The 13,773-nt window shown below is 43.0% G+C and overlaps 1 protein-coding gene across 12 annotated transcripts in view; it reads left to right on the top strand.

Annotated features, from left to right (window-relative positions):
• Positions 1–12,988, top strand: part of PHLDB1 (pleckstrin homology like domain family B member 1) — a 142,625-nt gene extending 129,637 nt beyond the window's left edge. For 8 of the 12 annotated variants that reach the window (XM_033917615.1, XM_033917616.1, XM_033917619.1 and 5 more), the window contains 5 exons: positions 1,595–1,814; positions 5,722–5,807; positions 5,905–5,934; positions 7,651–7,689; positions 11,557–12,988. In XM_033917615.1, the coding sequence (XP_033773506.1) occupies positions 1,595–1,814; positions 5,722–5,807; positions 5,905–5,934; positions 7,651–7,689; positions 11,557–11,697 (516 nt within the window). In that variant the 3' untranslated portion in view covers positions 11,698–12,988. The remainder of the gene's footprint in view (positions 1–1,594; positions 1,815–5,721; positions 5,808–5,904; positions 5,935–7,650; positions 7,690–11,556) is intronic. The other 4 variants (XM_033917618.1, XM_033917622.1, XM_033917624.1 and 1 more) reach the window with 2 other exon arrangements.
• The last annotated feature ends 785 nt before the right edge of the window (positions 12,989–13,773 follow it).

Genomic DNA, 13,773 nt, shown 5'->3' with positions numbered 1-13,773 from the left:
TAAAAGAGTTCTATTACACCCGGAAAATAAATTTACAGTAGTCGCCCCAACGTTGTGGAATGCCCTGCCACAACAACTCCGAGAAGAACAACATTTAGATAAATTCAAGATTAATTTGAAGACTTTCTTATTCCGTGACGCTTTTGCCTGTGCTTAGAGCTACCTTCTTTCTTTCTTTTTTTTTTTCTTTTCTATTTCCCTCTCCTTCTCTTCTCTCTCCTTCACTCTTCTGGTTCTCATTTATTTAACCAACCGCTTTAAAAAAGCGACCCCACCCAATATGTTTTTCCCCACTCCCACTTTCTCCCTCTCTTCTCCAAAACATGTAACTTTCCCCTCCTTTCCCTCTTACCCTCACTTTCATATCTGTCAAGTTATGTTTTTGATGTCCACCCATCATCTTTATATATTTATGACTCTTTTCTCTTTCTTATAATTTTACTGTAAACCGGCCAGATACCTGTTGATGGTTGGTATATTAAAAATATAATAAACTTGAAACGGCTGCTTTATGTAATTTGATGTTGAGCGAGCGCAACAGTGCCAAGTAACAGGGCATTTGGAGATGCAGATCTCCCATAAGAGCCATTGAAGACACATGTTGCTTCTGAGCAACAATGCCAAATAAAGGATTAATAATAGATGTTTCCTTAGAGTGTGCATTCAGCATCCTTCAGTTAAAAATCTTACCTGCAGATGAAGTACCATAAGATTTTTTTTTTTTTGTGGTATTGGAAATATGGTAATTTTCTGCACATTTCATGTGGGTAAAAAGGTGTGTTTACAAATTTTAAAATAGTTTTTTTCTGAGTATTGCTCAGACTCTGTTTGCATAAACCTGTTCCTATGAAGCGTAAATAGGCTGACATAGTTCACAGTGATGTGTCTGTGTAATAGCACATGTGCTTTCAGCCATATGGGTTGTTAATCTGAGGATGTAATCAAAAAATTTTTTAAAGTTTTTTTTTTTTTTAATGATTTACTATATCAAAAACATCAAATCCTCAGATTAACAAGTCATATACAATGATTGGGTGGTGGGTTTGGAGGTACGGGCTTCGGCCTTTGGTCAAATTACACAATTCTGAGTGTATGGGAGGAGTATTCCCAAATTTAAAGTATTACAATTTATTTTTTCTTAGAGATCGTTCTTCCTTTTTTTTGTGTTCAAATATTGCAAATTATGTCATCTCTGGATGTACTTTGTAACCCGTTCTAGGCTCCTTTGGGAAGACAGGCTAAATAATTGAATGAATGAATGAATAAATAAGTAATCTCACATCACACAAACAAAGCAAAGGCAGAATGAAATATCTGTCAGCTTTATTGGGACAAAGATATAGGGCTCCTTTTACGAAGGTGCGCTGGAGCCTGCGTGTGCTAAAATCCCACGCCACTACCTCCTCTTGAGCAGGCGGTAGTTATTTGGCTAGCACGCGCCAACCCAGTGCGTGCGCTTTGTAAAAGGACTCCCATAGAGTTATGGTATTCTGTGCATAAACTCATCCAGCTAATGTTGTGCGGAAACCTTGCAGTTTACTGTAACAATATGATTAGCGTGTGCATTAGATTTCTAACGGCATGTTGACTGCAGGCCCGGCCCCTGACGCGCTATCTGCCAATCAGGAAAGAAGACTTTGACTTGAAGATGCACATCGAGTCTTGTGGTCACAGTGTGGACATGTGCCCCCACATCATCCTGACTGAGAAAATGTGTAAGGGCTACCTGACCAAGATGGGGGGCAAGATCAAGTCCTGGAAAAAGCGCTGGTTCGTCTTCGATCGCTTGAAACGTACTCTCTCCTACTATATCGGTAAGAAAACCAGCAGGATATTTTGATTAATTTGACAACTTTAGCTCCTTCCAGCTTTCAGCAATGTAAATATACATATACTCGGTGCAAACACATTTTTAAAAAATGTGTTCTGAGCAGGAAATAAATATGAGGATCATTTCATAAATAATGCACACTATTTCCATGTTTGTTTTTTTTTTTTTTGGGGGGGGGGTTCCAAGTATTTCTTTACAATCCTTCAGTATAGTCGCTCTGCTTTGCCATGACTGAGTCCCAACGTCTGGGAAGCTTCATTATTCCATCCAAGACACCATTTTTGTTCAGTTGCCGAATAGCTTGGGTGCCGGCGGAAAAAAGCTTTTCCAGAGATGCAATACGATGTCCACGCATAGGTTGTTTCAACTTTGGAAAAAGGTCGAAGTCTGGTGGACTCATGTCTGGACTGAAGGGAGCATGAGGTAACACCTCCCAGTCGTATGCGTGTAGTTTTTCAATGACATTCATCATATGCGGGCGAGCGTTGTCATGAAGAGTGATTGGCTTGGCCAAGAGCAATTGAGGTCGGGTTTGTGCATTTTTCTGCGCATTTTTTGCAAAAAATCATGATAATACACTGCTGTGACACTTCTTTCACATGGAACTTCATCTGTAATGAGGGTGGTGGATACATGGAACGCGCTACCAGAGGATGTGATAAACAGGAGCACGCTACAGGGGTTCAAAAAAGCTTTGGATAGGTACTTGGAAGACAAAGGGATTGAGGGGTACAGATAAGAGTAAAGGTAGATTATAGGGATGGGATTAGAGGTAAGTTACAAAATTAATCAGGGACCACTGTTCAGGCACTAGGCCTGATGGGCCGCCGCGGGAGCGGACCGCTGAGCAAGATGGACCTCTGGTCTGACTCAGCGGGGGCAACTTCTTATGTTCTTATGATCATAAGCAAAAATCATCATTTGTTTGACTTTTGATTGAGCTCTCCACTCGTCTTTGAAAAACTACGCAAATATGGCTGGGAGGTGTTACCTCGTGTACAGTCCAGATATGAGTCCACCAGACTTCGACATTTTTCCAAAGTTGAAACAACCTATGCGTGGACATCGCTTTGCATTTCTGGAAGAGCTTTCTTCCGCCGGCACCCGAGCCATTCGGCAACTGAACAAAAACGGTGTCTTGGATGGAATAATGACATTTCAGATGCACACTGTTATTCTCTTCAATTCGTTGTATGTACAGCTCTATTCATTGTATCTACAGCTATTATTTATTGTATTTACAGTTTCTATTTAATGTAAACCGCCTAGAAGTCGCAAGATTGCTGGCGGTATATAAGAATAAAGTTATTATTTCCTGGATGTTGGGACTCGGTCATTGCAAAGCATGGAGACTGTATTGAAGGATTGTAAAGAAATACTTGGAAAAAAAAAATAAAACATGTAAATAAAAAAAAAATTTGTGTGCATTATTTACGAAATGACCCTCGTACCATCCTCCACCCCTTAAGTTCAAACAATTATATTTTCATTCCAAAGAAGAAATGTAGAAAACATTTTCTACTGTAATACATGAAAAAGAGAGAGAAAAAAAATCATGAATATCTATAAACCCTCCCAGCCAACTCCCCCATCACAGCATAACTCATCTCAGTAATATTAATGTATTCAGTATCAAACTTCTCGCTGTCAGAGATTGTAACAGACAACCTTGTGTGGCAGGCAGTGGCATAGCGCGGGTGAGCGGCCTTCCTTCCCCTTACCTTTTTAACTTTGGCACCAGCAGCTACCAACTTAGTGCCTGCGTTGGCATCGGCGCACTCTCCGACGTCACTTCCTAGGTGTGGGTCCCAGAAGTGACGTCGGCGAGAGCGCCAAAGCCGACGTGGGCAGCAAGTTGGTGGCTGCTTGTGCCAAAGTTAAAAAGGTATGGGGGGGGAAGGGAAGGGAAAGGGTGTACGCGCGGAAGGGGGAGAGAGGAGGAGGGGTGCCTGGCGCCCCGAGCAGACCACCCGCTCACCTCCCCCTTACTACACCACTGGTGGCAGGTTGTCTTGGATTTTTGAGAAAGGTCAGCACACAACCCCCCCCCCCACACACACACACACACACACACAGTAGCATAGGAACAAAACACTTTTTACTTCTTTAGTTTGCCTAAATAGACAAATACTCTGGCTTACCTCAGCCAAGCGTATATACACCAGATGTCTGTTGTTGACCCCTCCTTCCTCTGGGACCTCCCTTAATTGAGCCAGATGTGGACAGAAATATTCCTCCCTGGCTCCCGCCCCTCTGACTCAGCACCGAGCTATGCAGCGCATGGCAATCTGGGACCTGTAGTCTTTCCTAAATGTCCTATGCCTTCTGCTGCCCAGTGGCATAATAGCAGTCCTAGAGAGGGAAAATCCCTCATTCTGTCACAGAGATATAGAGGGGCCTTATCAATAGGACACCTAAGTCTGAGTTTGGATGTCTTGGGAAAGACGTCCAGAAATCCAGTAGAGAAAATGTTCATTTTCAAAACTGCAATATGTCAGTCTTTTTTGTTTGAAAATTTGTTATCTAGATGTTTTTGGCCATTCTCAAATATAAAGATATTCACATGAAAAATGTACAAAAGCAAGCTATTCTGAGGTCCAAGCAACTGAGCATTCCTGAGCACTGCAGAAAGGCACTCTAAGGATTCATGCAGAAAATATCATATTACAAGTCCCAGGTACAGATGGTGAGACTTCCAAAACCCACCCAAAACTTACTGTACCCAACAATAGCCCTTATGCCTGCAGATGTCATCTTTATGTAGGTACAGTAGTTTTGGAGGGCTTGCCATACAATATAAGTAAGTTATAGTAACATCTGTATCTGTACCTGTCCACAGATATTGGAGATCTGCATTACAGAATGACACGGGAACAGATTTGTTCCCGCAGGAACTCAAATTTCCCCGTCCCGTTCCTGCAGATTTTGTGGCTGTCCCTGCCCCATTCCTCTAAGCTCTGCCTTAACCTCACATGATTGTAAAGTGTTTGAGGCTTATACAGATGAGGAGAGAGCTTGCAGGAATGGGGCAGGGACAGGAAAAGAATGTGCCGGGACAGGAAAATGAGTTCCGCGGGGAAAAATTTGTCTGCATGTCATGCTCTAATCTGCATATCAAATGTGAGCATTGGACTCTATTCCTAAATTCTGCCTGGAATGTATCAACAGCCCATTCAGCATTACAGTGATCTTGTTCGTTTGGAAGGGAGCTTGTAGGGCAACATCCTCTGGCCCTTCTCATACGTGAGGAGGTGAGTACCCTGGACTAGAGAATGACGCGGTGACAAAATTCATCACCGTTCCCGTCCCCGCGGATAACCGTGGGAAATAATCCCATGTCATTTTCTAGTGTCTATTTCAACCTCAGTCCTTCTACACCAGCATTCTTCAAAGCAAAGCTTGCGGGTCAGTGGTTTTGGCCATTCATACTCTGATTCTTATGGGAGCCAAGGATAATGAAGCCATTGTGATATTACTGATGTGATTGGTTCTTAGGCATTGGTGAAATGAGGCATTATGACATCACAATATCTGCTCTGGATACCAGAGACTGTCATTCTTTAGTGTCTATTTCAACCTCAGTCCTTCTACCCCAGCATTCTTCAAAGCAAAGCTTGCGGGTCAGTGGTTGTGGCTATTCATACTCTGATTCTTCCCTCTCTTCTTAAAGAATGGCATGAAGATGGTTTCCCGCGGTTATCCATGGGGACGGGAACGGTGATGAATTTTGTCACTTTGTCATTCTCTACCCTGGACATAAGTGCTCATAAGTTACAGTTGTTCAGCAGGGAACACATGTGTCAGAGTTTTAGGGCCAGAACATGAGGGATAAGTGAACAAATGAGCTTGTTGCTGAATGTCTCTTGTCTTTTTGTCTTTGCCTGAAACAGATAAGCATGAAACAAAGCTGAAAGGAGTCATTTACTTCCAGGCCATTGAGGAAGTATATTACGACCATCTGCGCAGTGCTGCCAAGGTGAGAGGATGGATTTCCTCCGTCATGTCAGCGTCGCACTGTATTTGTACTTATCTTAGCTCTGCTCCATTGTTGCGATTTTCTTTTCTCTCTACAGAAAGGATTTTTCCACTTGAGCCTTGCAAATGTATGTATCCCCCACCCCCCTCCTGTTTCTGTTCTCTGCCTTCTGCTCCCTTTTCCTCCTTATTCTGCTCTTTCCATGTACGGTTCATGAAGTTGTCTCACTTCATTCTCTAACAGCCAGTAGGTTCTCCTGCTCTCCTTTCACTTAATGCATCTGTGTGCTGAGATGAGAAATAACAGACACGCTTTCACCAGTCTACTGCTGCCACCCACCTGGGGCATTGCTGTCTTAATAACAGAAACCAGTTAGCCAGCCTGCATGGACGATACTAATGCTGAAAGCGGAAAGGCAAAGCTGGCTGCTTTGCGAATTTAAAGGAAAACTATTTTATGTATAGGAGAGGGAGATAGGTGGGGATTTGGACTGGAGGGTTCTAAGAGCTAGATGCACTAAAGTTGGTGCTTGTCGCTAAACGAGTTTGGACTGTTTTAGCGACGATCACATTTGCCGACCCAATGCACAAAACGGATGACCGCGTTTTTCCCCTAGAATGCCCATTTTCCAATCCAGCCATGCAAATTAGCTATTTAATATTAAAACCCCATATAAACTAACCAAGTGACTTATGCACTAACATCACCTGGTGATGCACAAAAAAAAGCGATTAAAAAAAAAAGTGACTGGTAAAGACCTGTCTTGCCGAAACTTTTTCTAATGGGCACCGATGCTGTGCATGTGTTATACATGCACACTATCTGCCCTATTAAAGAAAAAAGCACCCTCCCCCTGGCCGATGATGGCCCTTCTCAATGAATCGGAAACGGGGACAGACACCCCCTCATGCCAGCAAAAATCAGCAGGAGGGATTCCCACTCCCTCCTGCCAACAGAGCCCCCCACCCCATGCCAGGTGCCACCCCCCCACCATTAGGAGCCTAAGGCTCTGATTGGCTCAGATGCCCAAGGCCTAATCAGGGCTTTAGGCCCCTCCCTGTGCATCATATGGTGCACTGTGGGGGGGGGGGCTCCATTTTAGATTGGAGCTGCCTCCCTCCTGCTCTCTTCAGACAACAGTATGGGGACAGAGTTGGTTTGGAAGAGCATCCGGTGGCAGGAGGGAGTGGGCATCCCTCCTGCCTTTTTGGGTAGGGGATGGTTCAGGGGTGGTGCTGGGTCCGGGGGGGGGGGGCCTCCATTGGCAGGAGGGAATGGGCTTCCCTCCTACTGATTTTTTTCTTGCAGGGGGAGGGTTGGCATGGCCGGAGTGGGCATCCTTCCTGCCAATTTGCATTGGCACAGGGGTGTTGGTCCTAGTTCATTGAGGGGGGGATGTTGGTGAGGGCTGTCATCGGTAAAGGGGGGGGCTTTTTTAATGGGGCAAGTATTGTTTGTGTGTAACACACACACAGCCGCTTTGCCCATTAACAAAAATAAATAAATAAATGTTTCCTGCCCCAAACAGCTGAATGGCAGGAGGCTGCTTTGGCGGTTCCCCTGCTGGCTCTGCGCATATGTGAGAGTCGCTCTCACAGCAGTCAAGCGGACGGGCGAGATGGATTATGATGAACCTCCATGTGAATCATTTGCATGCAAAATTTTTAGTGCCTTAATAGCTCTTTTAGAATCGGTGAAAAATTGGATTGGAGCAGACCCACATGGTCTTACTGATCCTGTTTAATGCATCTGGCTCTAAGTTTGCTGTGCAAAGTGCATGAACAGGCATGCATTCTCTTTTGGACAGTAGGTAAAAATTCCTTCTTTTTTTATTCTTTTATAGCAGATCTCTGATTTTCTACCTATTCAGTTTCGGAAAGAGGTTGGTTTGAGGACCCAGGAAATTGTATAACAACTCAAAAAACTATCACGAGACAGATTTCTTTTTTCCAGGCTGACAAACTGACTAACCCTACTCTTAAAAATGCAGTATTAATATCTATTTTGCTCAAAACGTTTCTATGCTTTATTTCCTCCATATATCGTACCTGAGCAATACAACTGTTGCAGTCATTATATATAAGCAGTATCTAAATATAGCGATGTTATTTCAATGGTCAGATTTAGCCATTATTTGTCTCAAAGTATAATAAAGCACTTGTATTGCTCCCAGCGTAACTTGGGTCAGTCAGTTTCACTCTCGGACAGCTTCTTCAGGCGAAGTGCTGATTCTCTGTGGATCGATTAATAACTGCTGTTGCTGCTTTAATCTGGCCGCTTTGTTCTGTACTCGACTTGATGCTGTTGCGACAAATAGTGGCTAAATCTGACCATTGAAATAACCTTGATATATTTACATACGGCTTATATAATGACTGTAATAGTTACTATACCCATGCGCACATGAAATTAATTTAAATATCACGCATTAAAAAAAAAAAAAAAAGATTGCCGGGTTTTTTGACCAGTGATGATGTTCAAGCCCCTTTAAAGTGTTTCTCAGAAGTAAACTTTTTCAAACACTTGGGTGGTTGAGGTCTTTTCCCGGATATGCTCCGATATAAAATAATAGCTTTAGCCAAACAAGATAAACAACATTTCAACCATAGACTTACTTTTGGTTAGTTTGGATTGCTGATAGTTTTCACTCTATTTTTTTTTTTTAGTTATCCTAGAACTATAGAAATGTTAGTTCTGTGGCACCCATCCTCCTCTCTGCCTTGCCCCCTCCCACTACCGTGCATGCACCCCTTCCCTCGTACTTCTTAACATTTGTGGCACGAGCAGCAACCCTAATCTGGTGCTCTTCCTCTGACATAACTTCCTGGATATGCGCTTAGGAAGTGATGTCACAGGAAGAGCCAACACTGGCACGAGCAGCAGGTTTGGGTTGCTGTTGGCACTACGAACGTTAAAGAGGTACAGAGGAAGGGAAGGAGCAGATGGGGGCAGAGAAGAGGGCTTTGTGCTAAGGTGAAGACATCTAAGGCAAAAAAAAAAATTGAAACGGGAGTGGTTCCATGAGATGACACTAACAAAGGACATCCTGAAGATGCTTGTAGACCGTTCCAGATAGCTTTGAAGCTTTGTCTTCTGACAAAACGTAGGCCAGCTAAATCTAAACAGCCACCTTCTTGTTCAAGGAAAGACAGGAAACCTGCACAGTGATCATGGATAAACATACAGCATTGAGCACAGGCTTTTTAGGTCTTGATGGCTGTGTGGTTCATTGCTGCACTTTTGGGAATTAAAGATCAAAAGCAAGGCTAAAGGGTGTCACCACTTCTGCTAACAGGTCACCAACAGTGCAAAGATTTAAATATACTTGGGGACAGAATTTCAAGGTTGAGAGGAATTGGCATTGATATATATATATATAGACATTGATTTGCTCATTTATCCAGCATCAAACTATGGTTGGATAGATATGATAAATCATGGATGATATTGAAAAGTGAGCAGGAATCATTAGTGCTCTTTAAAGGAACACGGCAGTGGCAAAATCTGTGTTGTATCGTAACTAAGTAAATGCAACTAATTACTGTACAAGATTTTGATACTTTTCCTTGTAAAGAAGTGCAGGATAACATTTGTTACTTTTACTGAAGTAATAATGTTGCCAATTTTCCTCGTTACATTTGATGCTTGCAGTTAAAAGTAAAAAGTAAAATTGGAAAGGAGATGTAAATAACAATTCCTCAGTAAACCAAATGAAACAGCAAAACCAGGACGAGGATTTTGCCATTACATACTTCATCATGCAAACGGTGAATTATTTCATCTTAAATTTTGCTGTTCAGTGAATATAGCCTCTAAGAACAGTGGAGTTGCCTGTGTTTGAACTGGTTAGATGAGTTGGATCACTTTAAAGCAGAGGTACTTTTTACTCCAAAAGTATTTTAGGCACTTTTTTTTTTTTTTTTTTACTTTTACTTGAGTAAATTTTGAATTTGTTTTTCATTATAATTATTTTTACTTTTACTTAAGCATTTATAGTGGAGGAGTAGCCTACTGGTTTGTACGGTAGACTTTAATCCTAAGGAACTGGGTTCCGTTCCCACTGCAGCCCCATGTACAATCAAACCCTCCCCCCCCAAAAAAAAAACAGATTGTGAGCCCACTAGGGACAGCGAAAGTATTGTATTTACTCAAATATAAACCGAAATAACCTTTTTCCCTGAAAAAAGGTTGACTCGCCTATAACCCTAGGGGGGAGTGCCCTGCCAGGCTCTGCACCCAGCCCCTTTCCTTGTAGGCCTCCAGCGGGCCTGCCGTAAGACCTGGCAGTCCGGCAGTGGGCCGAGACAGGAGCGATTTTCCTATGCTCCTGCCCCATGCAGAGCCACTAGCTGCAGGTGGTGAAAGGTTTTAGAGTTGGCTGGGACAGGAGGTGGAAAGGGTCACTCCTCTCCCAGCTCACCAGGTCTTACGGCAGGCTTGGTGGAGGTCTGCAACAGGTTGAGTAGGGAGTGAGGTGGGTGGGTGCGACCTGAATATATTGTACATCAGTGGTTCCCAAACCTGTCCTGGAGGACCCCCAGCCAGTCAGGTTTTCAAGATATCCCTAATGAATATACATGAGAGAGATTTGCATATAATGGAAGTGACAGGTATGCAAATCTCTCTCATGCATATTCATTAGGAATATCTTGAAAACTTGACTGGCTGGGGGTCCCCCAGGACAGATTTGGGAACCACTGCTGTACATGCATATAACATATACAGTGCTGCATATATCTTGTAGCACTATATAAATGACTGATAGTAGTAGTTATACTTTGACCTAGTACTTTAAATAACACTGGTAAAAAAGGATTTATAGCAAACACTCAAGGAGGAAAATGTAAGAACTGGAGCCTAGTAGAGATCTACTGTACACTACTTCCTGAAAACTAAACTAAACCTTAGGCTTATATAACACATCTTCTCTATAAAAGTAGAGCTTTGCACGGTTTACAGAAATTAATTAAATAAATAAAATAAATACAATAGGAATTAGGAATAATATAGAGCAGGGGTGTCAAAGACCCTCCTCAAGGGCCACAATCCAGTTGGGTTTTCAGGATTTCCCCAATGAATATGCATGACATCTATTAGCATGCAATGAAAGCAGTGCGTGCAAATAGATCTCATGCATAATCATTGGGGAAATCCTGAAAACCCGCCTGGATTGCGGCCCTTGAGGAGGGACTTTGACACCCCTGATATAGAGGGAAGCGAAGTTTACAATTTTGAGAAAAGCCAAGTTTTCAAATGTTTTTGAAATAATTGGAGAGAGCCCAGATCACACAACTGGACAGGAAAATTATTCCAAAGCTCAGTAATTTTGAAAAGAAGAGACTTCCCTAGTTTGCCAGTATAGATAATGCCTTTCAGCATAGGAAAAGATAATTTGAGTTTTTGAGTAGATCTGGTAATCTCAGATCTTGTGGAATTCCAAAATAGAGAACCTAGAACAGACTGCAGAGAAATGTTAAAATTGCCATTGTCCCAGACGCATACAAATTTGTGAATATGAAAACCTTGACAAATTTTCACCAGATTTAAAAAAAAAATTTTTTTAGATCAGCTGGAGCTTGAAAGAGCTCAAAGGGCTTTAGAGTGCGGATCGACAAGCAAACACCTCAACAGATAATAGTTAAATTGTGTTTTACCACTCAAAAGGAGATGGTAAAAGTAGCAATTATTCTGCTCTCTATTGTATCATTAGTGACCGTGTCTCCCCCCCTTCCCCACCCTCTCTTTACAGAGTCCAAACCCTGCCCTAACCTTCTGCGTGAAGACCCATGACAGACTCTATTACATGGTGGCACCATCAGCGGAGGCCATGCGGATCTGGATGGATGTCATTGTGACCGGAGCTGAGGGCTATACTCAGTTTATGAGCTGAGGAATAAGGGGCATTAAGCTTCCACCCCTCCCCCTCCCAATGTGTGCCCTGTGCCAAGATAAACTGGACTCTTTCCTGCATGGACTGGAGCAGAATATAAAGGGGACATGTTCCTGCTGGTACACCTGGAAAACAGCTGGCAGTAGAAGGGCAATCTTACCGACATCTGGAAATCTTACAGAACCTCTGTCCTGGTCATAAATGCCAGCTAAACCCAGAGCGCCCAGTGCTGGACACAGAGAGGAATGCAGGGCAACCTTATGCCTACAAATGATTTTAAGGCACCTAAATAGATATATATTTTGAAATGGTTCAAGTATTTAAATCATTTTGTTTTAAACAGAAGCTTTTATCGCCTTTTATCTGTTGTTGTTTCCTATGACCAATTTAAACTTATTCTCACTTATCCTGCGGTAGGGATTATGAGGACAAATTCTTCCAGCTGCAAAAATCTTTTTTTTTTTTATCATCAGCGATGTGTGCACAGCTGAGCAACTAGAAAACTTTGCCTTTCCCATCCACCCTACTTTTAAAGCATCACATTACGTTGGACAACAAGGTCCAGAAAAAGATCTGCCAAAGAGTAGTGTACCATTCCCATGGCTGCTCATTACATGGAGTATGGTGTTCCATGGAATTACGACCCCCTCCTCCAGAACAGTTTCCATGGCAAAAGCTTCACCCACCTAACTTGAGTTATTACAGCATTTCTAGATCATATAACCCAGCTCGAAGTATTCCTCTCGCTTGCTCTTCAGATATAAAAGAAAAAAGTGGGGATCTAATGTGCTCTAGTCAATAAGGCTTAGAAGAACTGCTGCTACTTATCCCCACCCCCGGGGAAACGGGGTGAGTGCCTTTTTTTTCTGGATTTTAAGAACCCAGCAATTTTACATCCAGTGCATGGGGCTGCCTTTCTTATTCATTGTGCTTGAAACGAGATGAAATTCAAACAGCTGCTTTGCAGCTGCATTTGCTCCAGCCACAGCCTTTAAATATGCCCCCTTTCCCCTGGAGCAGCCACTTGGAGCAAAGTGAATAAAACCTCTTAAGACACAAAGAATACTTTTCTAAAGGTTAATTTTTTTTTTCTCGACCCTTGCAAAGGTTTTGTCTTTTCTATGAAGCTGTTTTTGTTTCTTTTTAAGTTTATATCGGAGTATTTAACACTACTACCAGGGTCCTCGTGAGCCAGACGTCAGTCAGCCCATGAGGCTAACTTCACACCTGATGCTGTTTCTTGGTCAATATTTGTAGACCACCTTGCGACAATAAAATAATTTTTCAGCAACAGGATTTGCGATTTGTGATTGGACGTGTTAGTTTTGCAGAGGAAGAGAGATGGCAGACGATGCAATGCAGTCAACGTGTGGGACAAATTCACATTGGCATTTATGTCGTCACGTGACTACACTTTGGGCTCCTTTTACGAAGGTGCGCTAGCGTTTTTAGCGCATGCAGGAAATTACCGCGCGCTACGCTTCTAGAACTAATGCCAGCTCGATGCTGGCGTTAAGGTCTAGCGCGGGCGCCAATGCAGCGAGCGCTATTCCACACGTTAAAGCCCTAGCGCACCTTGGTAAAAGGAGCCCTTTGCTAGTCATCCCCTAGTCCAGTGGTTCCCAACCCTGTCCTGGAGGAACACCAGGCCAATTGGGTTTTCAGGCTAGCCCTAATGAATATGCATGAAGCAAATTTGCATGCCTATCACTTCCATCATATGCAAATCTCTCTCATGCATATTCATTAGGGCTAGCCTGAAAACCCGATTGGCCTGGTGTTCCTCCAGGACAGGATTGGGAATCACTGGACTAGAACATGGTTCCCAACCCTGTCCTGGACAACTACCAGGCCAGTCGGGTTTTCAAGATAACCCTAATGAATATGCATGAAGCAAATTTGCATGCCTATCACTTCCATTATATGCAGATCTCTCTCATGCATATTCATTAGGGCTAGCCTGAAAACCCGATTGGCCTGGTGTTCCTCCAGGACAGGGTTGGGAATCACTGCCCTAGTCCAGGGGTAGGGAACTCTGGTCCTCAAGAGCCATATTCCAGTCGGGTTTTCAGGATT

The sequence above is a fragment of the Geotrypetes seraphini genome, chromosome 13 (genome assembly GCF_902459505.1).
Source record: "Geotrypetes seraphini chromosome 13, aGeoSer1.1, whole genome shotgun sequence".
NCBI lineage: Eukaryota > Metazoa > Chordata > Amphibia > Gymnophiona > Dermophiidae > Geotrypetes > Geotrypetes seraphini.
The sequence above is the reverse complement of the archived record's forward strand: the minus strand, read 5'-3'. Positions and strand labels throughout refer to the sequence as shown.